Raw genomic sequence first — 25,774 nt, 5'->3', positions numbered from 1 at the left:
TAATATAAACCTTTATTACATCGTACGAAAACATAGTATAGTAACAGGTACAATATAGCCTCTGAAAAAAAAAAACTCTGGAAACTTGAAAAATGCGTTGCTTATACCAGCAATGCAATATACACTTTCATTATATCGTATGAAGACACTATAGTAACAAATACAATACAGACTCAGGACATGCATTCCATTCAAAATAAATTTCAGGTGGGAAAGCAGTGAATGTTCTCCAATTCTATGCATGTAATACCTCGCACTAATTTCCTCTCTTTTATGTGTTCAACAGCGATCTCGGTCCCTAGACGGTATATTTCTTGATCACTTCTTTATTACAGAATCGAATAAGTGAAGTGTAAATGAATGGTTTACGACAAACGATAGGACCATGGTAAAAAAAATGTACAGGGCGTCTCATAAACAATATTAAAAACTCAGACCAGAGATTCCTCGCATGAAACCAAAGCCTATTTAAGAAAGAACTTCAGAAGTGGGAAGCGGCATAGCTATACACCTCCGAAAGTGTGGGGAAAAATGAATTTCACATCTGCCTACCAGATGACGACAGAAGCTACCATAAACTTGAACAAAGCGTTTTTAAAGCAAAAGACCATAATTAAACTTTATTTACAAACTTATTTTCCACACAGGAAAAGTTTTATTATCGAGTGACGGATCAACCGGGAATTCTACTTGATTGCCTTTACAAACTCTGTCCTCCGTAAACCTTGATTTACAATAATGAGGGAAGACTGTAGAGCAGTAAAGAAGATTATGAGGTGGAACCCCCACGTACCCCGAATAAGCAAGGTTAGACGTAATAGAAAGACTCATTTGAGTAACATGTTTTTATGAAAAAATATATACAGAATTTGTTTAGAACTTCCTTCAAAAGAAAAGTGACAATTACGTAACTTTACAAAGACATATTTTACTTTCACTTTACTACCGAAACGTTATAAATGAAACTTATTCTCACAATTAAGTGAATTAACTGAAATATTTATTAAACCCTACTAAATACTACACTTTTGTGTTTTCGTATCAAATACTATACTATTAGCACACAACATCGAAATCAAAAGAAGAGTATTTTTTCTAGATGCTAAATATAAAAACTAAATTTACATTTACCATATAAGTATTTAAAAGGAATGTTTCTCATTGAATATTTACTATACAAACATGAACATTAGCAATCAAACTTTCTGATTACACTCTACTAGAGACTGTTTTACACACTGTACTTTTACCAGACATTTATAGACTTTACTTAGTCAAGAACACATTGTACAGAAACAAAAGCAGAGCATTTTTCCAGATGCTCACAACGAATAATACATTTACATTTACCATACAAACATTTGCATTAAAAAAATAAATTTTTACTTAGTATTTAACATACAAACATGGACGTGTTAATTACATAATGTTTATTACAACCTACTGGGGACTTCCAGTTATTAAAGAATATAACAGACCTCATACACAATTTGATAGACTTTATTAAGAACACATCTGTTGTGTAAAATGTTTCACCAGCTAGTATTATGCAACAGTACAAAAGAATTTGACAATATCTTTAATGTGCTTAAATCACTACCGTCATGGTCGTCCACTAAATTGCACACCACTTGATAATAAACTACAGGATGGCCCAAAAGTAGGTATATAGACCAATATCGATCAACTTTGACATTTTAATTTATTAAGATAATACATTTATTTCCTTCGGTCTGTTCCGAGCTTTAGGTATAAGTGAAAAGAAATTAAGAACAAATAAGGAAGAAACTAAGTTAAACATGTATGGATAATAATAAGTAAATGATATAAAATGTCATGAGCCGATCAGTACGGGACTGTATACTTATTTTTGGGCCACTCTGTATACGTAATAAAACTTTCAAATACAAACTAAACATTTATTTGAGACTAGTCAATTTTATATGTAACTGTACCAGTATTATGTAGCTTTTAACTAGATTTCAAATAAGAAACAACAGACGACAAGGAAAAGGTTTAACATCGCAGCGGCATGCTTATAAAAGTATTTGCAGGCAATATCCTGAGCTACAGAAACTTCAATAGAAGCCCACCTTCTCCCCATGGTTTACTAATTACATCGCTCTGAGACAGCTTTTGTTGGCATTTTACTTACAAGAATGATCGTATACACTTTGACGCTACAAAAAAATCTTCCATAAGCCACCCAAATCTAACTCACAGCCCCAAAATTACTTGTGAGGGATGGACAGAAGATGTCTGGGCGAAACGTGCAGTGTAACACTAGTAGAAATTACTTAACTGTTTCCACAAGAATTTTATGATAGACGAGACCGTACTAGAAACTTGAATGGTATGACAGTAACGTTAAATCTTTAATTTATTACCAACTGTTCATTAAATTACTATATTGTAACTTGTATGCAATCAACCTTTGTATATAAAATCGTAATTGTAAGACATTACAATCTATCTACATACGTTGCAAAATAACACTTTGCAGAACATCATTGTGCTTTAATGAGTATTAGTTAGCGTTTAAACAGCAACATGGGAACGCGTATATAGGTAGGAAGGTTGAATAAAGAACTGAGAAAGTATAGAATGCAGAAAGCCTTCATTAGTGATTACAGTAGATAATGGAAAAACACAAGGATAAATTGTTACATTCTGAGAATTGTTAGCAGGGTTCTAATTTTTTCACGATGAAGAATTCTCTGACTTTTCCAGGTTCACAATTACAAATTCCAAGATTTATATATAATGTAAAAGAAACAATACCAACCAACTAGAGTTTCTTAATCTACACATGTAGACACGGCATCAAAAGAGCACCTCCAATCACATACGGACAATTTTAGTTTCTTTTTTATTAATAGGGATACCCATTTAATAATATTTATAAAAAGAGAACTAAAATCGTCCACGTCTAGTTTGTTGTCTAAGTTTGAAGAATGTGCCGAATAAAGGTGGTATTCTCTTTCCAAGCTGTGTGTACATGTGTATATTTTTTGTGTGATTGAAGATACGAAAGATTTGCAAACCAAATTACTTTCTTTTGTAATATATCACCTACCAAATAGCCAGGTGAGGCACAAATAAACGCACCAGACCTGTAAAATCCTCATATATATAAAGCCTCATATTTCCAGTTTTTGTAGTTTCAAGAATTCCCTGACTTTCTAAGGATTTCCAAGTCAGTGGAAACCATAGTGTGGCTGAAAACGAACACGTTAGTGTAACCATGTTTACATCTTTGCGCCCCCTTTACTGTAATATTAACTTGTGCCTTTCTGTATTTCATACTTCACTTCTTTATGCTTCATAAGCCCTACCTAATTTATCCGTGCCAATGTTGTTTTCTAAACAATAACTAATACCCTTTAAGGCCTAATATCAGTTAGTATTGTCACAGTATTAGTTGTCAAAATCTCTCATGTTGCTGAATAACAAAATACATTACAAACAAACAGAAACGTATAAGGCTCCATTACTCATCTCTTTAAAATAAGTAGGGGGTCCTGAAAGAAAATTATTAATGTCGATACAGTTCCACTGGTCGGTGAAACTTATTTCATAAGCACAATAATGTTCACTGTATCCCACTGTTTTTAAGCATTTACACAGAAGGAAAATGTTGGAATATTCATCCGACAAAATTTGATGTATACAGTAAAAAACTGGACCGTCTTCTTCAATTTCGAAGACAACCATCTGTACGTGAAACACATACCCTTTATATCTACACCAACTTACACTAAGGCATTCTTTATGCAAAGAAGGAGGCAGAGACGTTGAATAGTCGAGAAACTGATTACTTCTCATTAGAAACACCCTTGATCCACGTCCTAATTCGTGATCTGAATGTAATCCGTGGTTTTGACGAAATCGATAACAGAGATGTAACTGATGTTTTAGGCTCAGTGTTTTCAGAATATTTTTTCGGGAGCAGGAAACTCGGGCTACCATTTTAGATTGATGATGTTTCGATTCATAGCGCATACTCCAGGTGTTAACAAGTGGACCTATTTCACGAATTATACGTGCATAATGTATCATGTGATGATGTTTGGGCTTTAGTGTCTCTCCAAATAGCGATACGTAAAGTTCATGGTGCTCCTGAATTTGAACAGCAAGCAATTCTGAACAATTTACGTTAAGGACTCTTGCAGTAGCAATGATTACGATTTCTCTTAGCAATATGTATAAATGCCAAACAGAATTATCTGAAGGAACCAAATCTCCCATCATCAAACCAAAATATCGTACAAGATATAACATTTCTGAAGCAGATACATGCAATTTTTTATTTTGAAGGTGGTCTGAAGATATAGGTGGCGGCTTGTTAACATTACTTGGTGTACTTCGGAAGGTTCCGATTCTGCTGTTCAACATTTCTAAGGTGAAAATTCGTACTTCGTTTACAAAATAGTTTAAGATAAGGCTCATATCGTAATTACATACGCCTTCTAACAGATCGTGCATGATATCTACGCTATAGTTTTCTGTAACGTGAAAATTTGATAATACATGCCACACACACTCTTCAAAATACAAACAAACAAAATACGCACTATTGATTTCTACAGCAGTTCCTCTAACATAAATTCATTTACAGCTGTATATTTGTCCAACTGCAAAAACATTATTCAAGGCTGCTGCAGTTTATTTGCGTTATTAAACTACTTACAGCTGTGAACTTCTTGTCCCACTGGGTAAAAATTTCGTAGATATGTTGTTGGATGAATATCCAAGCTTGTTCACTTTCTTTCGGGTACTGCAAGTGTAATACATGGAAACACTTGAAGCAGATATCAATGGCCTTCAAAATTGTTTCCATCCTGTATAACTGAGTTTCGATGCACACGAAATATGCTTCTGGATTTTTTATATCCTTCGCTATAACTACAGGCAAAGGTTGAACACCACAGCCGAATCTTTTCATCTTCTCATGATGTGCTTCTAAATTTGCCTGGAGGTCAGATGCTTCCTGCAAAACACAAATATTTGATAAGATTATGTTCAAAAGCTGGAATAAATATCATGCATTTGAAATAAAACCTACTGTAGGGACAATCTTAATGTATGTATTTATGCGGACCCTCTGCTCAATGAATGAGGAAATACTGCAGACAATGGATGTATGAGCATTAGCCCAATGAAAGTGAGTCTTCGCCTTGGAAGTTTCGTTTAGCGAAAAGTATTGGTTCGAGGTGCTAGCTAAGTGATGGTGATTTATTGGCTTTCCATTCTTCATTATAGAAGTCCTGGGGGCATTTCTTATGTTTGCATGTGAGGTTACCGCTATTTTTATGCGCATCAATATGATTCGTGATTCTTGAGTTTTGGACGTTCCAACCAATAATAAAAGAATATACAAATTACCATGTGGACATGATAATGAAACCTTTCCAATGGGTTCGATTTCGGAATTACATTTATGTAATTATTCACTACTGCGGAGGAAAAAGTTAACTAGCTACTAGGAGTATTTGATCCTTTCGGTCTTTCTTTAGGTCTCATCTAAAATTCGCTTCCTACTACACCAAGAAAAGTCTGACAATTTGTCGCGTGAAAAAATCTTCCTCATATGCTCATATAGTTGAATTTATGTCTGGAAAAGGTAAATTGAAGTTCAACGTATCAAAATGAACTCTTATTTTTTCTTCACTTTTGGTATTGTACCGCAACACGGGAGTGCGTTTAAGGTGATATAGCACTTGACGCAGTTGTTTACTTTCTGAGACAATATAAACACGGTATTAAGATGAAAACTGTGCCTTCCTTTATCTAGGACGAACCAGGGGCGGATCCAAGGGGGGGGGGCAATTGCCCCCCCCAGAAGAGGAAACTTTCTTATTTTATATATATAAATAAAACCCATCCCAAAGTTTGGAGCCCTTAAAGTAACAGTATGGCAACCCACCGTCCCCGCCAGAAGTCGGTCCTGCATTCGCCCCTGGGATGAACTTAAAGGGAAATTGGAAAGAGTAAGAAAAAAAACGATGGTCCTTAAATTCATGCATTTTCTGTAAATTTTCAAAGCCATGAAAGATAATAAGGGTACATTTTACCTAGTAAAATTACAGTCCTTAAACATTACTTATAATTCGAAAATAAAAAGGCATATTGCGTGATTTAGTTGCATTATAGACGGGTTTTAGATTGAGTACAAATATCACAATTCAGTAAAGTAAATGGGTAAATAGTACCAATACAATGATTTTCGTTTAGAACCACATATTCGCTATAAGCAGCATTCAATGGAACTGTGCCACTAAACAAAAAGATAAAATCGCAATTCTAATTTAAGAATTAGAAAAAAAAACTGTTCGTTGATAAAAATTACACACACACAAAACACGATTTTCTTCCCCTGCTTTTGGGGCTTTATGTGTAAATTCATATAAAATTATGTTGCGCAATGAGTGATAAGAATACGGTACGAAGTGGGGCGCCAAGCTGTATAAAACTTATGGTGGCGGAGGACGTGACCAACTGATTCAGTGTAGGGGAGTTTCATTTTTCGCAGCCCCTTATCAAGGGCGAAATTTGGAGGTTGCAAGTGATGTAATGTAACAAACGCACAAGAGCCACCTAGTATCAATGCATGTGAAGTGTATTTGTAGCCGACTTGGAAGTGAGTACGGAACGCTTTCAATTTGGCCACAACGACACATTTTATACCAAATTGATATTTGGTAGCTATAATGCGTTTGGACATAAGTAACATCATTTTCTACCTGAAGGTCTCACTATGACTAAGAGATTGCGAAAAATTAGACTCCGTACACTGAACCAGTTTGAGACGCGTTATCCAGCTGTATAAGTTTTATACAAGAAAGCACCGTCCAACTTTATATCGAACTTGTGAGTTTTGACATTACACTGATTTTTCTGCTACGTTCGCTTTAGCTGCAATATGGAAATGATCTTAAAACTTGAGAATCAATTTTCCCCTTTCTGCAGCGTCGATAACGAAACTCACGTTCGGCTGTGCAAAAGTACATGTGAATAATTAAATAGTGCCAACAAATGTAATGTGTCCCCTCAAACTTTCGATGAAACGTAACCATAAAAATTAATTTCACATACATTTAAATTTTGCTGGTTGCTGCTAGGTTACATTGTAAACTATCTGAAACAAGAAATGCGAAGAGTTGAAAAAGAAAGTGACGTCAGACTCAATACTAAAGTGTCATATATATATTTCCTCTGTTCTGACAGAGAGAATGAGTGTTAGTAATTTCTTTCTCTCTAAACCTTCGCATTTCTTCTTTCAGAAAATTTGAAATATAACTTACAGCAATATATATATATATATATATATATATATATATATATATATATATATATATATAATTCGAATATATATAACTGAATATTTATGGGATTTCGAAAATTTATTATGAAACTTGAAGAAACAGTTACTCGATTTAGACCACCTTTTTGAATCATTTAACAATGTATCTCGGATAAACAATCTTTCGATTGATCTGACGCAAACATCCACTCTTCCTTTGCACTTTTTCATTTTATTTCTTCCTCAGGTTTTATTTGATCCATATACTTCTCTATTTCTACTATACGGTATTTAACTTAAAAAGCAACATACCTTAACATGAAAAAGGAATCCCTGCTGCGCTTCTAACTTTGTTGGCTTCCAGTATCCTCCGCTATCTTTCCTCTTTACCGACGAAGTAACAGGAGGAAAATGTCTACCTAAAAGTAGCAGCAGAATTACATTTCTGGCTCCTGTAAGTATAAAAAATGTAAATGTAATTAGTACAATTGCTTTAAACTGTAACGTCTTAAAAGAATATGCCTATATAACATGAATAATATCACATTACGAAACCTAATGGATACAATGTATTGAATACCAAATACCATATCCTAATTGCATTGGTTTCTAACTACGCATACGTTGGATTAGTTTTGATACAGATCCAATGAGTAGTTTCCATTTTTACTACGATTTTACACTATACGAATGTGACTAAAAAGTGAGGTTGACATTCGGTGTACTTTCAGTTTCTATAGGGTGAAAAGAGAAGTAGACTGACATTTAAATCCATTCAAGTACGATGTACAATTCAAGTACGATCATATTAATTGTTTAATTCACAGAAAATAGCCACAATTTAATCATTAATTTTTACAAAATTTATTGCTGGTATTAAAATGTGGTCGCGTCGAAATTTATAACATATTTGCTGTCATGAGGAAACTATAGACACACGAGTTTAGATATAAATAAAATGTTTACTCCTAGAAGTACATAAAGCTAAGCTAAGCTAAGCTAAAAAAAAATCTGGGTTAAATTAAGTAAAGAACAAGTTTTAAGGTTTCGTTAAATGTCTACCGTATGTTAAAACAAAGTGCTGGTTTTCGACAAGTTGGAACGGAGGGCTGACTTCAACAATTCATAACTTGAATTACTCTCATTTGTTCGAAACCAAACTATGATAGCTTTTAAAGAAGTTTATTGTTAATACGTATATCAAGTTTTAAATTGATCTGATGTTGTTCAGAAGAGTTCTTGTATATTTTGTAAGATAACGTTTCTTCAGAACTGAGAAAGCGTATCAATAGAGAGATTTAGCTCGTTTTGAAGTTCAGTGAAATGTCAAGCTAAACCTAAAACTGTTTAGTGTAGATTATGATTTTCATATAAATGTACATTTAATCATGTACATATGTTCGGCGAGCGTATTAAAGCAGGCGTGTGATATTGCCAAGTTGACTGACGAACGATCCCAGGATGGCACATATCATTTAAAAAAAAAAAAAAATTCGCAACACTTGCTCGCTTCACATAAAGTACTGGAAAACCATTCCTGTATTACCAAATGAAACTTATTTGCACTACTCACACACTCAAATACTTAATTATATTTAACATACTACGTGAGTCTTACAATTAGTGTTGTAAAAAAACGTTTTTTTACTGTGAAGTTTTTTTTTAATAAAAAGCCGTTCTTTTTCATTTTTTTTTCAAAAGTGTTTTTTTTCTGAGAACTATTATTTATTGATTTATGTTGCAGATACGTGAAATAATCAGCAGAACTTGAGTCGAAGCCCTCGTAACTTACATATCGTTCATTTCTTTGTACCTATACGAAAAAAATTGTCTGATTATCCCTTTCGGACCCAGGTCATTTTTGGCGTTTCCCTACATTTTCAGTTAGTGAGTTATTGCTCAAAAACCATTAATCCGATTGATTTGGTTAAGGCCTAGTTTGTTAGAAAAGGGATGTTGCTATTTTTCATGTAGGTTACGTTGCACTGTTGCCAATGGGAGGGAAATATTGAGGGAAATGTAGGGTGAAAATTTACAAAAACTTCCCTAACCGATTTTCAAGATTCTTTGTATTCAGCACCACTGTTGCTACATCGGTCCAAATCACCTAAAAATATTTTTGGTCTGTTGATAAGGTACAGTAAAACCTGAAGTCGCTGGCTTAGATGCAAGGAGAGAAAGAAAAAAAATCTGTCATCATACACATGAAATTTCGACAGTTTTTACGCCTCAGGAGCAAAAATCAAGATATATCGGAGCTACAGCTTCCCTAATAAATTATCTTATTGAAACTTTTATGGTGCATCCTCTAGGTCAAAGAAGAGGCTTTCAGATAGTGGTACGTTTCTTCCAATGTAGCCAGCAAGAGGGAAATAATAAAGACAAAAGGGAGATTTTCCAAAATTTTCCCTAAAATCGGAAAATAAAATTTTCTGTTAGCTGGCACCACTGCTACCAGACACACAAAAACTATCTTAAAATAAACTTTGGCATCCCTCTAATATATCCTACAAGTATCGTGACGGTATCTAATAAAGTAAGCATGCCATTTAAAAATATCTCATTCTACCTATAAAAGTATGAGTTATCTTCCCACTTAGAGAACAAGGTCTACTGTAAACCTCAACTATACTTCCCCCAATTATTCTATTGAAACTTCCTATACTGTTGTTGTATAGAGCAAAAACGATTCTTTGATACGCTGGTACGTTCGTCCCGATGTAGCCAACAGGAAGGAAACAATGGAGACAAAACGGATTTTGTTTTCAAAATTTTCCTCTAAAATCGGGAATTAAATTTTTCTATAGCTGGCAACACTGCTACCAGACAGACGCAAACTATCTTAAAATGAACATTGGTACACCACTAATATGGCCTACAAGTATCATGGCGATATTTAAGAAACAAAGCTTCTAATTACAAAAAAATAGATTACGGTCAACAGAAAAGTAGAGAAAATCTAAAAAAAAAAAAATCAAGGGTTAGAACCTAATACGAATTGTTAGTGCGCCCCCTAATTACTCCACTGGAACGGTCTGTACCCGCTTTTGTTCAGTAAGGACCAATGTTCGACTGCCGTAAGTTGACTTGCGCTCGGACATATAAGTACGGATTTATAAACAAAATTCTCGAAGTTTTTTCCAAATTTAGGGAAACTTTAATATCCATAGTTGGTAACGCTGCGCGTAGGCTATTTGAAAAAAAAAACGAAATTCAGAAAAAAACGAGAGGCAATGTTTTGTTTTGTAAAAAAAAAATGTTCATTTCTGAAAAAATACGAACGTTTTTTTTTTTTCTGTTAACAACACTCCCTACAATACTGATAATTGAGCTTTCCTGTTACAGTTCACAACAGTTAAACATGCGCTGAGTGAATGTGCTACTTACCTACATCTAACTCATTCTGTTCAAGAAGTCTTGCATAGATCGCTGCGTCTGGTGCACTTTGCTTGGTTTTCAAGAAAATGTGTTTCAACTTTTCACTCTCTGTGTTCCATTTTGCATATAAAGACACTTCCTTATCAGGAAACCTTTTGGTAAAATCACTTTCGATCTAAAACAAGAACAATAAGTAACATAAGATCACTTTTATTCGAAAATTGTAAGAAGTTATTTAGCTTTCAAAACCTATTTTGACCATATTTTAAACTTATGACTTAAACTTAAACGTATGATATATTTTGACCATCCGTGTTCTAAGACTTGTGGGAAACATCAGTGAAAGACAGAAAACCAGATATGTTTTAAATGGGAGTATTAAGCTTGATGTAATCGTAAAAGCGGTTTCTTCCGGTGCTGGCTGTTTAACCAGCTGTGAATAATCTTCATACAGATGTATCTAAGTAGTTTTATTTTGCAATTAAAAGTGGATGCATCCGGAGAGAAGTTTCTTGAGGGCTGACCCCACTTCAGCACACTCGGTATACATGATTTTGAAATACAAAAAATATGCAACTTTATACAGTTTAATCATAGATTTAATTACATATCTATCACTTACCAATGTATATCCCAACGGTTGTTTTAAAACTGGAAATTCCGAAAAATACTCTGCAACTGGTTTACTGCTGTTACGCAGATCAGCTACTCGTTTGGATGAAGTTTTCTTCCAATATTCACAGACCTTCTCCCAAGGTTCCATGGAATTTTTTAACCAAAGAATGCATTCCTCAAGGTCTTCCTCGTCATTCTCTAAAATTATCAGGATTTCGAATATTAGTAGTGTGAATTATGTACATGGATCAATAATATCCATTATACATACTATCTGCTCAGTGAAGAAAATAATATAAAATGTCATCACCAATTGGAGACCAAATTCCAACGGACAGCAGATTGCTCAACGTGTAAGTTAGAAATCAGGGGTTTTCGATTGAACAACACTGTCTTCTTCGGTCGTAACAATAAAAGGAGACTAAAAGGTAAAAACGGTAAAAGACGACTGATAGTTCAAAATCTAAATATCACATTAAGTAAAACTAAAGCACTGACGCACTGCTTGATTTACTAACGTGATTTTTTAGGATTTGAACGTCGGTCATCGTTTACCATCTATACTTTTTAAGTTTCCTTTTAACTTTAAACCGAAGAAGATTGTGTTGTACAATCGAAAGCTCTTGATTTGTAGTTTAAGCTTCGAGGAATCTGCTGTCCATTGGAATTCAACACTCAATATAGTCTAAAGACTTAATAATAATGAATAACCATATCAAGCAACTAATTGTACGTTTAAAGATTCTCTAATATTTATCGATCACTTCATACATTGCAAAAACTTGGAAAATAGAAGACTGGTTTTCGATCTACATAAGTGAATGCGCTCTTGTGAATGTTTTTTCGTTACGCAGACACCAACGAAGTCAGGTCCATAAAACACCGGTACTCTGTAATGCCCTACGTGCTTCTAACTATTCAGATATCTTGTTTCTACCACTTGCCATTTAACACGTAACTGTGCTTTAATATTGATCGAACTGAAGTGATACTCTAAATAAAGAACTTATTTAAACTAACACTTAAATTTTGATTTTCTTAGGTATCCACTTAAATGTAAATATTATAATTCGAAAATTTATCATAATACCCCGATAACTCACGAAAATGAGAACTGGCTCCTGAAACCCTATAACTGTCCACTGAGATCCCGCACCCTCGAAAGCTGGCTTAGCTCTTTCCGATTGCAATTCCCTCCAGGCCAGTATATTGTCTGCTGCTGGTTGTTTTGTAAAAGATAGCGTTTTGAAGAGCCAGCGATTAGTTATGATTGATTTCAAGGAAAGTGAAAACGTAAAGTAAGCTAAGTTTGTAAACATGACTAACTTATACACCGAAAGATGTTTTACGAAAAGCCAAGACTATCGGAAAAAGACATTCTTGAATTTCGAAAAGATTGTCGCGTAGGATGTCAGAAATCTGTATTGAAAGTAATGGAGAGGTCACCTCTGGAAACCAAACTGACAAGAGCAATTTGGAGAGTATTCTATTTACAGGTTTCTGTAATTCTTGAAGTTTTAAATTTCCAAGTTTTCAACTCTCCCCTGGAGTCTTGGTCATGAAGGTTAAAAGCAGGAAGAAAAAGAACAGAAACATCAAGGAACAGAAAGGAACGGACTTACAAAGAGGACAAGATATGTGGAAAACACATTGTCAAGTGCGTCAGCTATCTGCAGATGGTCTTGAAACAAACTGAAATATGGCAGTCAGTTTGTGCGCCTTTTCTATTTCTGTTGGAAGTTTGCTAACTCATGTTATTTTTATTATAATGCCAATACTGTGAAAATTTTGTGAAAACAGCCTCCCATTCGTCACTCAGTCATCCCTTGTCTAGATTTACTTTTGGTTTCGTTAAATGAATAAATAAAATTTCAAAAAAGTCTCTCTACTTCATTTCTGGCTCCAAATAAAATTTTTGAATCTTCTACCCTGCACTGCGTTTCTTTTAAATGTTTCGATAAACCTGACACCGGATTTTCGCTTTCGAATCTCTAATGTGTTCCTTCACTCTCTTGGCAACTGCATTTTATTTCGCAAATACCATATTTGTCATTGGCATCTGTGTAATAACTCTTAAATTGGGTGATGTGCTTTTCTAGCGTTTTAGGTGGTTTTAAACCTATACGTAAATCGTATTGTGTGTAGATACTATTTCCAGAGCTCCTACTGATCTGGAGAAATTTATTTCCCTGACTTCTCCCTGACCTTTGATAGGAAATTCCATGACTTTTTCATGACGTATGTCGGATGACGCTGACATATAAATAAAGAATAGATAACGGTGAATATTTATATATATGAGAACATTTATTCTATAGAGACAAATAGTAATCAACTGCTCATCGTGCATTCCACTTACCTCCCATAAAAATCTGAGCTACGTCTCATACTGTGACCATTAATGGTTGGCTAAACTGAAATTGGGGACAATTAATGTTAGAAAAAAATATATTTTATAAGACATCCCTGACTTTCCCTGATTTTCAGCCTTTTTCTCTGAGTTTCCTCACCTGCACCATTTTCACTGAGTTTTCCCTGACCATTAAGAACCCTGATTTAATGTAGTTGTCAGTCTAGGAAAAATAGGCAATCCTATCCATCTTTATCCTTCATGTCTGTTTCAGGTTTATCGGAACTTAAATTCCTTTTAACCCGATTATACCAATTATTTAATAAGGAATAACAGTTAGTTCACCATTGGATGAAGATGCCGGATTTATGCGCATACTCAACACGAGGGGTGATGTGAAATTGTTCCTGTGACACTAGAAACGATAAAATTAACTTATACATTCGTGAAAGGAGAGAACAATCCAATTTGTTTATGCACCACGTCATCTGTAGGTGCGAATTCAATAACACAGAAACAGTGAAAAAATGAATGACTGGACCAAGGATGTTCTCAATACATGAATACTGGATTATTCAAGCACAAGAGCTAGGCCGTAGTACAAGATTGTAGTCTGAGTGGAGATCACAGACTTCAGGAGTGAACGTGTGTGTGTGTGTGTGGCTGTTCTGAGTAGGGTAGTGGTTAATGTATCGGCACGGTATGCCAAAGGTCCCCGTTTAGTCATTCACTTTTCACGTGACGTGTAATATTGTTTATTCACTTAAACTTACCTTGTTTATTCACAGTCAATTCTGAAATCACCACTATTTTCTTACAGGCACCTCTTCAGTGGGAAAAGAAGGTGATTTGAACAGCAGTACTAACCATTTGAAACCTTTCCTCTCATAAACATCTGAGAACGTAGGTTTTAACTTCATATTAATAACACTAGCAATATCTCTGAGGTCAATCTGAAACTTTCAAATGATAACTTTTATAAGAAGTAATAAATTTGGATTCTAGAGAAAAAATGTTACTCGTAGAGAGTAGGGGCGGTGTAACAATCGAGAGAAAGCATGGGGTCTGGAAAAAAAAAACCCATAGAGCTAAAACGTGGTTTGGAGAAAAGTTCCTAACGGGGAAAAATGGGGTCTCGGGCGAATTCCAGAGCGGTGTTCATACGGAAAAATGAAATGAAATCTTTAAGTTTTACGTCCCACGTTTATGACGGTTAGGCTAAAGGAGACGGTGATGATGAGTAATGAATGAAATGGTGGAATGAAGAAAGTGGGAGGAAACGGGAGAACCCCGAGAAAACCCACGAGCACGGTGTTCATACTGAGTCTCCAGCGAACGAAGCTACTGTGTTTATTACAAAATTGTTTAGCACTCGCTCTAGCTCAATTCACATGCAGTATTCAATGACCTTTTAGTATACTATAAAACCCATGAATACTGACTGACTGACAACAGTGCATGCCAAACTATGCAGTTCAAACCGGTATAGCTACAAGACGAAACTTCGCATCAATAGTAATCATTAAGTGTTGAATAGATGTCTGCGGGCAGAATCCAAGAGACAAGGGTGATTTTGTTATAGGAACAGCACAAATCAACGTCTATCTTTGGAAGATAGTATCTTATATTTGCATCTAAACAGAAATACCCTGTTTCGAAGCGACATAAAATTACAAATCTTCACAAAATTAAAGATTCTAAACAGAATTTCCTGATTTTTCCGGTTTTCTTGGTTGACTGGTCACCGTGTAAATCGCGAGTTTCGATCATTCAGGGAAAGAAACTATCCGGAAAGCATGTAAATACGTTTATTAGGGTGGATCGAAGAAAGAAATGCAGTTTTAAAGCTCTCACCACTAAAACGATGAAATATATACAGTATGTTATAGCAGCTTTAAAATATAGGATCCAGACAGCTGTAAAACGTTGTTAAAGTAGCCAAAATTTCAACAACAATGGCCATATCCGCTGCTGTAACAATACTTCACATTAACGGTTGAAATACATACTTTGCGACGTCTTTCTCATAGATAATCAAATCCTTTCAATAATAGATATTTAGCTTTTCTGAGGCCTAAAGATACCTACTTTTGTCTCATTAATAAGGGTCATCGTTTGAGTACGGTAAAGTTACAAACTCTTCCATTTACCCTAAAATTTATCACAGAGATGATAATTTGCCATAACCATACCATTCATGTGCACAATGTAGGTTTGAAGTTGAACTGTAATCAAAGTTAAACTTACGTGGCTCCGGTGAGTTATTAACCGCTGAATCCAACACGTCTTCACAGTTTAAACTTTCGTACAAATACGTTTCAGCGCTTTCACCAGCAGCAGCGGTAATAACAGTAAAGTCACACACCTGAAACTGAAATTATATGCAGTACTTACTGAAAATAGATTCATTCGTTGTACAAAGGATACATGCCAGTTTCTGGTGATATTTCAGTTACATGTGTAATCTTTTAAAGAGATAATAGCTGTATATTTTAGAATTAAAAAGACTCGTTAATATGTTTGTTAGTTTTTGAATTAATTTCTTGGTACCAATAAATTTAGAACGTATTTTCATCTCGTGAAGCTTTTTTTTTTCTTTCGGAAAATCTACCATTTTCGACATGAAGCATCCTATAATGACTTGAATGTTATTACAAATTCAATCTTCAATACAAAGAAACGCATTGTATAATGTTTAAAGACATAGTTTCATTGAGGCTAAAAAACAAAACGAATCCACTACAAAACAAACAAACAAACAAACATACACACACACAAAAAAGTAGATCCTGTAGCACAGAAACTGATCTTAACATTTCGCAGAAATCAACGCCATGCGTCTATCTAAATATATATCATGTTAGCCATAGCTTCGTCGTCACAGCATTCTTTTGGACTAGAAAGTCGAGAATACAAAGAGGCCACTGAATAATCCACTCTTTCCTCACAGTAGAAATACTCGGTCAGTGTTATGTGTCACAAAGTGAATTAAGGCCCTCACCAAGACAATAACTACATAAATAAGTTTTGGAGAAGCGAAAAGAATGCATCTTGAAAGATAGCTATACGTTGGATAAATAGCATCTTGAACCATAGCTACACGTTGGATAAATATTTTCTTCAACTCCGTATCGTATTGTAGAGAATATTTTCTTCCAATTGATCGCTCTATCAAACAAGTAGAACTAGAAGCGTAATGTCGATAGGCGTATTTTACAAATGACAAAAAAAGATGATATTTTTCCAAAAAGTCTACCTGTAGCATGGTATTTTTTCTAAACGACGATGCGTGGCTGATGGACCAATATCTTCCAACAAGATAGAAATAGCCTATAGGCAATTCTGTCATACTGAGATATGGTCCTTTCAACATGTTAAGGAACACCGTCCCGAAGATGTTGCTCACAAAGAAAAAAAAAGTTTTAGGTAAGTAGATCAAAAACCAAACAACTAGTATGTTGCACTGTGGACTGATTTAAATCAGGGAGATATACAGGAAAAAAATATCACGGAAGTCATTTCACCTTGATATCTAATACTAAAATTCATGTATTTGCAATACTGTCCTTCCTATAAAGATCAGTATTTCAGATATAGTTCCGACAATAAGATAATGTGCAAAGCTTAGTGGGTTTAAATAACGTGCTTTTTTCCAGAATGGCGCAGCCTGAAAAAAGAAATTGTCGCAAAACCTGTCACGTATAATCATATGCAGTTTTAAAGTTATGAATATTTATCTGAAAGTAGATCCTATCATAATCACTTCTGAGATATGTGTCCGGAGTTCTACTTTTAACATTCACTTGAAGATGCTACTGAGATACAAGATCAAACGCTCATCCATATTGCAGTCATTCCATGTCAAATCAACACTAAGCTTGAACCTTTCAGATTCACTTAACTTTTAGTACACGGTGAGACAGAAGTCCATTTTTTTTTTTTTACTTTTAAACATATTTTTGAAAATTGCCCAACCCCACAAAAAATTCCGCAGTTTTATATACATAAGTTCTCATAAGTCCGTAACCCTCAGTCATATAAAACTAATTTCCGGCCCATTTTAAAGTTGTTGCAATGCCCTTCAGTTGATATGCAACACAAGAGAGTCTGTAAATAAAAACAAAATTACAGGAACAATTATGAACTGATTGGAGCTAAACTTAGTACAAAAATGAGTACATATTGTACCTTACTTGATTGTCATCAGTGTGATCCAACAGTTATGAATATTAACAAATGAATTAGATATTTTCGCTTTTAGGAAATGCGCTGTATTAAAATTAGTGTATTGATAAAGTATCTGTTATTACTAATTGGGGAAGCTCGAACAAATACCCTAAAAAACGTACTTAGTTAATTAACTGTATTTCTGCTGAATTTCGTACCTCATTAACAGAAGAACTACTACTTTCCGTTGTTTCTGACACTGGAGTGGAACAAGATATCGGCTGGTGTAATTTCATATCCTCCTTATACTTCTCGCAGCTCTTCATAAATCTAATTCGTGTACCCACCTTTGGGATTAACTCCTTTCTAAGATCCGGAGTGAGATGTTGGAACGTGTCGTCGTCAATTTCTTCATCTGTAAATACGAATTCAGTGATGATTTTTAAGGTATTAAAACTGGCCCTTGAATCAAAGTAATGATAAGAACAGACTTACGGTGGGCACAAAAAATGTTCATACATTTATCTCAAATTGTTCAACCGTTTCCTTCTGATGTGATCAGAAACAACAGGCAGCATTGCTATCAACATGAAGAAATCATAGGAAATGCCCTCTTCTTTCCCTTAAAATGAGAATTCTCAAAACCACTGGGACACGCGTCCACTTATATTTAATATGCAATTAATCTTTCAAGTTTCATCTTCGTAGCTTGAAAAGATCGTGAGATAGTCAACTTTTCGTACCAATTTTGACTTTCCAGCTCCCACTTAGAATACGCACTTTAATCAAAGTAACATCATAAATATCCTGGTCGAAATGTTAATTTCAAATGATCTAATCGTTTTCCGCCATGCAACTAAAATAAGATCCTACTATAAAACGCAGGGTTGGCAAAAACCATGGTTTTTATTAAAAAAAAACCAAAAAACCGGTTTTTTTGGTTTAAACCAGGTTTTTTTGGTTTAAACCAGGTTTATATGGTTTAAATGATTTGCTCTATATATTCATATCATATATGGACAAAAATAAGTTTGTTTCGCCTTGATGTTATTATGCAACAACCGGGTTATGCTGGAAGGGGTCACATAAGCTTAAAGCGGAATAAAAACCGCTTCTCGAGTTACATCCGAGAGAAATTGTCCTCCATTTGAACTCGGAACCAGGACTAATTGGCCACAAATGCGATACGTCTGCCGACTCACTCACGAAGGAATCCTGATAAAAAAAAATACGTTGTACTGATCTTTACATGCTTCTTAATATAACTGTCAAGAGTCATTTCAGAAGGACAAAAAGATAAACAGTTGCACAAGTGAAACCATTACACAGAATTAATTACATATGAACAATTTCAAAGTACGACGGAGTACAGAAGAACTAATCTAGTTCAAGTTAGTTAACAACGACTTTTATTCGTACAAATTAAAGAAATAATCAGTAAGAAAAGTGATTAAAGATACGAATTATTTGAGTCCACTTTGGCTCAGACTCATTTATACATAAATAGATACCAAAGATACTTCTCATTTCACTAAATGCCTCTCGTGGGGGCTGTATGACGCCCCCCCCCCACACACACAAAGTACGGCATTTTCGATGTATTTTATCAATAGTAAACATTGAAACGAAACAATATTTAGAATTTTTCTTCGATTACAATTACATAACAATAATAATAACTACAAAAAATCACAAAATAAACATTTATAAACCTTGTAAAAAAAAGTTGCTTTTGTAGTATAATCTTTTTGAGTAATGAATGGGGAATTTAGGTCTGAATATAATACGAATAATATACGGGAGTGAAACGTGGTAACCCACAAATGTGTGTTCATCAAGATTTTACAAACACTTACACTTTTACGAACATTTTTTTGTTTTTTGGTTTAAACCAGTTGGTTTTTTTTTGAAAAAACCAGCTGTTTAAACCTTGGTTTAAACCATGGTTTAAACCAGCCAACCCTGATAAAACGTACACTGATTCCCACGTTAGTTCAGCCACTAAGAAGCTATGGGTGCTAAATGAACACTAAAAGCCTTCCTGTTTCAACTGACATCCTAATCACTACTCGCTTTGCAAATGAGATAATTTATAGGGCCCCACCGGGAATCGATACCTGGACCCCTTGATTACAAGGTGAAAAACAGATCTAATCTAACCTATTGATAGTTTTAGGTAACGCTGTACAAACAAAGTGGCGGAACAAGTTTACTTTATTGGGTATCTCAAAAGTGCTTCAAAAATTACTTCAAATGTAATGACGGGCAAATATGTAAAGCGGAGGCAGATTTGCGGGCTGAAAGCCAAAAGGGGAGGAGTATTTTTATCGTTGGGTCCTCAGGGTAGCCGCTTTCACTTTCTTCAGCATCGCCATGTGACTAAAACGAAACTGTAGCACAAAAAATAATAATTTTGCCATTACTACTACACACGACTGTATTAAATATACGTAAATAGGATTACTGTTTTCGCAAACTATGTTGTCGATTGGCCTACTTAGAGTAGATTTGGTTACGTCCAGGTAGGCCCCAGATACCTAAACAAACACTTTCTGTTACCAGAAATAATTGTCAGAAAACACAAAGCAACCTATGCTAGGTGGCCGATAAAAAGCATGAATTTTACTTAACTCGGGCAGAGCAGGGCGAAAGTGGTAGGCAGGCGGGTTAGCGCGGGGCTGCATCCGTAGGGAGCAATCATATCAGCGATGGTGGGTATAAGCATGAACTCCTATTTATTATCTGTAAATTAACTTTTACATACTGTTGATTGTCAGGAAAAACGTACATATTCATTTTAATTTTTTCACCATCAAAATTTAATATCGTATTTTACCTGTAATGTTCCGTTTGGTAAAACAGTCTGTAGCAGTCCGTAAATAATTAATGTCCTAAATTAATCAATGTTTCAGATATTCAATGTTTAAAATAATAAAAGGAAATACTACACCAGGAACAACGAAATTTTCCAACTCCAGCAAGTTCTAGAACAAAACTCATAAAAACACAAGGCATTACTGCTGTATGCCAGACCACACGAAAATAAATAAATAAAAAAAAGATTATTACTCAATATCTCCCCCAAAATACTAGGTTGTGACCCTGGCTTACTTAGTAGTGCTTACTGTTCGAAATACAGTGTGGACGTATGACATACAAACCAACTTGTGCAAGGTGGACTCTAAAAGCACGAATGTCATCTAACCGCGTTGGGCAGAATTGCGGCAGGTGGGCGCCAGCGATAGCGATCGGGTGCGTACACAGGAGCAGGCGCTTCAGCGATGGTGAGTATACGTATAAATGAGGATAGAGGAAAACACACACTATACGTCATACAATGCATGACTTGTGTGCAGAATAGGCGAGGGGGGGGGACTAAATGCGATTCAAAAAAGTACAAAATTAAATGTTAGATATTGCTCTTTCCTGTGGTTTGAATTCGTTTCCACACATAAACTGTTCGACTGTTAAGTATACTATGCCCATCACACAACTTTAAGAATTTCCACTCCTTATTTCCGTATAACCTGATAAAACTCAAACACGATATGTTACACTTCTGATTTACACACCTTTTTCACACTGCCTTTCCCATAATCATAACAAGTGTACCTCTCCGCTAAATAGTCCCTTTCGCCTCAATAGACACTGCCCCTTACAACATCAAAAACAACTAACAAGAACAAGTATTTTGTTAACTTCAACTATTCCCCTCACCTTACTTTCAATCACCCTTCCACATAAAGCAAAATAAATTCTAGAATTCATCTGGTAAAATTTCTAAGATTGGTCAGCCGATACAGCAGTTAACTCAAAACTAACTATTATATCGGAATTCTTGTAGCAAAAACAAGTTAAATAATACATTAGTTTTTATGAGCTTGAGGTAAAAAGCTCTCCTAAACTCCAACAGTATAAATTACACACACACACGCACACACATACACACACATACATATATATATATATATATATATGACCATAACCGAACTACATACCCATAAAACTCACATAGATAAATACAATAAATACAATTCAGCTGCATCTCTCATACATATTACTTACTTCTCACTAAAGTACAAAATTGCAAACTGCATAACCAATCTTATCCACAAAATTGAAAACGTACTAGAAAACTGCAAGGGTTACTAATACCACAAACTTATTTTCTAACATCCCACCATCGAACCGATTTTTATTATTTATAATGTTTGTGTTGACCCTGGCTTAACTTGGATATCATACACCCCTGAGGGCGGGGGAGGGGTATAATCGAAGTAAAAATACCAAAATCGACCAATAGATAAAACATATAGTCCAAATGAACACAAATTTGTGTGGCCAGGCTCGTGCACGTTCACTAGAGAGTCTGAACTTACGCGATCATTATCCTTACCATCCCTTTAATTATTATCCGGTGCGTTCACAGGAGCAGGCGCGTCCGCGGTGGCGAGTATACGTATAAATGAGGATAGAGGAAAGCACACTTTATACGTCATATAATGTATGACGTATACGTCATATTAGTTTGGTGTTGTTAAATATAGTAGTATCAAATTGAAAATAACAAGACAGAGATGTAACGTCAACAGCTAAACGTATACGCGAGTTAGCAAGAGATCGCAATAATCGAGGAAAAGATGGCTCTGGCAGTCTTTTGAAATGGTTAATTATTTCAGAAATATAGGTTTTCTGAAGCTTAACTTTTGTTCAATTGTTTTCCGTATGAGGAAATTAAGTAGCAACCTCTGCGATCGAGTGCTGAAATATAAAAATTCCTGTAATATTCATCTTGTAAATGAGACTGCCAGAGCCACCCGGTGCTCGACACCACAATGCGCATGAGTTCTGACTCTCTAGTGAGTGTGCACGAGCCTGGCCACACAAATTTTTGTTATTTGGAGTAATATATGTTTTATTTTCTGGTCGTTTCTGATATTTTTATTTCATGATTATACTCCCCAACCCGAGGGGTGTAAGGTATCCAATTTTAACCAGTGTCAACTCAAGTATCATAAATAATGAATCGATTCCAGGATCGGGTGTTAGAAAATAAGATTGTGGTACTAGCAACCCTTGCACTATTGTGGATGGCCTTGATCGTTTCGAATTTTGTGCTTAAAATGGACAAGCTGCATAAGCATGTATGCCACCTAAATTAGAGACATTACTCAGAAAATAACACCAAATATAACATTAGCTATTAAAAATATTCATTTAATCTCAAACATTGCATTCAATTGCGCTCCTTTGGGGGGCGCGGTGGCTTAGTGGTAGAGTCCCGGGTTCGATCCCAGCCTCCGCCAAGTGAACTTTGTGGTGGACAAACACCGCGTGCGTGGGTTTTCTCGGGGTTCTCCCGTTTCCTCCCACTTTCTTTATTCCAGCATTTCATTCATTACTCATCATCACCGTCTCCTTTAGCCAAACCGGCATAATCGTGGGACGTAAAACTCAAAGATTTCATTTCATTTTCATTTTCTGTTCTAAACGTTGCGTAAGATTGACATGTATAGCAAGGAATGTGGAGCGGAATTGAAATGAAATCTGTAAGTTTTACGTCCCACGTTTATGCCGGTTAGGCTAAAGGAGACGGTGATGATGAGAGATGAGTAAAATCGTGAAATGAAGAAAGTGGGAGGAAACGGGAGAACCCCGAGAAAACCCACGCACGCGGTGTTTGTCCACCACAAAGTTCACTTGGCGGAGGCTGGGATCGAACCCGGGACCCCAAGCACCAGAGGTGAACGCTCTACCACTCAGCCACCGCGGCCCCAATACAACTAGAAGAGATTAGTTATATATATATATTATATATATATATACGAACCAAAGGAATAGATTCACTGAATCGAAAAAAATGAATGAATTGCTAAAAGAAAGTATGGGAATTGTTCAGTTTTGGGGACGGGGGCAACTTTTCAACCGAATTTTTGCGATATTCTATTCACATTCGGTTAGGTTAGGTTAATAACATTTCATTCCGAGGTAACGTTAGCAAGTGAAGGCGGGTTAGAGCCCCGCAGTACATATTGTTTTCTAACTTTGTTAGTGTTGGCCCCATCGCTAAACAATTACCGAAAATACATGCCCAGATGTATTTTAGGCTTACTAGTGCAAAATAATTTCAAGTGCTTTACGACGGATAAAATAAGGGAGGGCATACGAAGGATGACTCCCTTAGATACCCTTTCCCACTGATGTATATTCACCATCGTTCACGCGCCTCATCCTTGAGAACGTAGCTTCGGCCTGCCCTGACTCGGTTACATAGGGTAAACATTTAGGCTTTTTAGTGGCCGCGTAGCACAAGCTCGTTTGTTTTTTGGAACTGTAATTTTTAAGCAATACACGCGCAAGCCGTATTTATACACAAATCGTAAAAGATGTATAATTTTTCAACAGTTACTTCTGGTGACCCAATTGAATTTTATCTGTGCGAAGTAGCTTTTCATGTCGCCCAACGCAAATGTTTTAGGCTATAATAAGAAGGAAATTTGTGGGATATAGTATACGACAGTGCCTCATCATTTAGCGAGGACTCACGAAGTGCAGTCTTTTAAGGATTATTCATTGAGGATATAGGAACTTGAAAATGAGGTAACAAGGCGACTTTCATTTAATTACTGAGTAATATAAAATAAAATGTACGTCGGTTTGCGTTGTGTTATGGTATGCGAAGAATAATAATGTGCCCTTGTACGTAGTGTATGAGTATATGTGGGGGATTTGAAGCACATATCGCATGTCACGTGCACGTGGATGCTTCTTACTACTTCTAAATGTAATAAAATCATTTTTATACGTAGTGCAACAGTAGGAAGTATCCACGCGCATACATCATGAGGTACTGTTGTATACCATTACCAATTTGTGAAAGAATTATATTTTCCCAACAATTATTTCGGATGGTCTACCGAAAGTAAACGTACACGATCCTAAGTACGGGATATACAGTTTAAGGACAGTAATGCTCTTTTTTCCGTAAAAATTATACTTGCTAAGATGACCCGAGTAATTTGCTAAGTGAACAGTTGTTAAGATTGAATAACTTGACCATTTCTTTAATAACATCTACTTTAACATATATTAAAAACTCAAAACAAATAAAGCCCTACCTTTGAATATCTTGATGTATGTGCTGAGATTATTTCTTTCTAAGAATGCCTCCATACTCCTTTCGTCAAGGGTCGAAGCAACATCCCAATACAACAAAAACAAACTCTTCCGCGCCAGGTCAGCCTGGTTGCCTGGTTGGTTCAACTCACAGTATTTCCAGAGTAGCACACTCGCATTTCATGTTGTGTTCAAAGGACAAAATATGAACAATACACATTGTGCACGCAACTATAAAATGATTAACTATATTTTATAATTCTCACAACAAAACCGCTATGATTATTAGAACACAGCACCAGGTTGTTTCACAAATTTTCTCAGTTGGAGCAGCAATTTACTTTGACTATACCGTTTAACTATAATTTTATTGTACACGTAACCCATTTTGTTTTTTGAGTGTAGTCCCGGGGAGAAGCTGATAGCCAAAATTGTATATATATCAAAATTGTATATAAATTTCAGCTGATCTTATATGATTTCGAAGTGCTGATTTCGAATCCGGAGTTTGTCACTTTGCAAACCTTGGGAAAACTTCGCTACAGGGGGTAAAGTGGGTGTGTAATTGTCTCCGCATAGTTTCATTCCGCATATTTTATTGACAATAGAATGCCAACTCATGTATATGTTATAAATAGCCATACTAGTAACCAATTAACGGTATTTGATCATTTTCTTACCAATGTCAGTTTTGCCAACTATCAATAAAATTTACAAAAAGAATTTCTATGCAGAATATGCAGTCCTTAAACTCTCATATGAGTTATGAATACAAGCCCGACAATCACTAGGAGGGAGGTGGGGAAGTACAAATTCTGACTTCTAAATGTGTTTAGTACAAAAAT

The 25,774-nt window shown here is 35.5% G+C and overlaps 2 protein-coding genes across 3 annotated transcripts; both read right to left on the bottom strand.

Moving 5' to 3' along the window:
* Positions 1–978: 978 nt before the first annotated feature.
* On the bottom strand, positions 979–12,169 carry LOC145683921 (uncharacterized). Its single transcript, XM_081755602.1, has 4 exons — positions 11,304–12,169; positions 10,691–10,856; positions 7,616–7,755; positions 979–4,990 (listed from the first exon to the last, which is right to left on the bottom strand). Exons 1-4 carry the CDS (start codon positions 11,442–11,444, stop codon positions 4,646–4,648), a joined length of 792 nt encoding a protein of 263 aa, XP_081611728.1. The 5' UTR covers positions 11,445–12,169; the 3' UTR covers positions 979–4,645.
* Positions 12,170–15,330: 3,161 nt separating this feature from the next.
* LOC145683920 (uncharacterized) lies at positions 15,331–25,070 on the bottom strand. Of its 2 annotated transcripts, none has more exons than XM_081755599.1 (3): positions 24,932–25,070; positions 18,032–18,228; positions 15,331–16,017 (listed from the first exon to the last, which is right to left on the bottom strand). In XM_081755599.1, exons 1-3 carry the CDS (start codon positions 24,984–24,986, stop codon positions 15,808–15,810), a joined length of 462 nt encoding a protein of 153 aa, XP_081611725.1. In that variant the 5' UTR covers positions 24,987–25,070; the 3' UTR covers positions 15,331–15,807. The 2 variants fall into 2 exon arrangements, with proteins under 2 accessions (XP_081611725.1, XP_081611726.1); XM_081755600.1 differs by having other exon boundaries at positions 15,331–16,011.
* Positions 25,071–25,774: the final 704 nt, after the last annotated feature.

Source organism: Thermobia domestica, chromosome 4 (assembly GCF_964235325.1).
Source record: "Thermobia domestica chromosome 4, izTheDome1.hap1.1, whole genome shotgun sequence".
In the NCBI taxonomy this organism is placed as follows: Eukaryota; Metazoa; Arthropoda; class Insecta; order Zygentoma; family Lepismatidae; genus Thermobia; species Thermobia domestica.
Note: the sequence above shows the minus strand (reverse complement) of the source record. Positions and strands in the feature narration are given on the sequence as shown.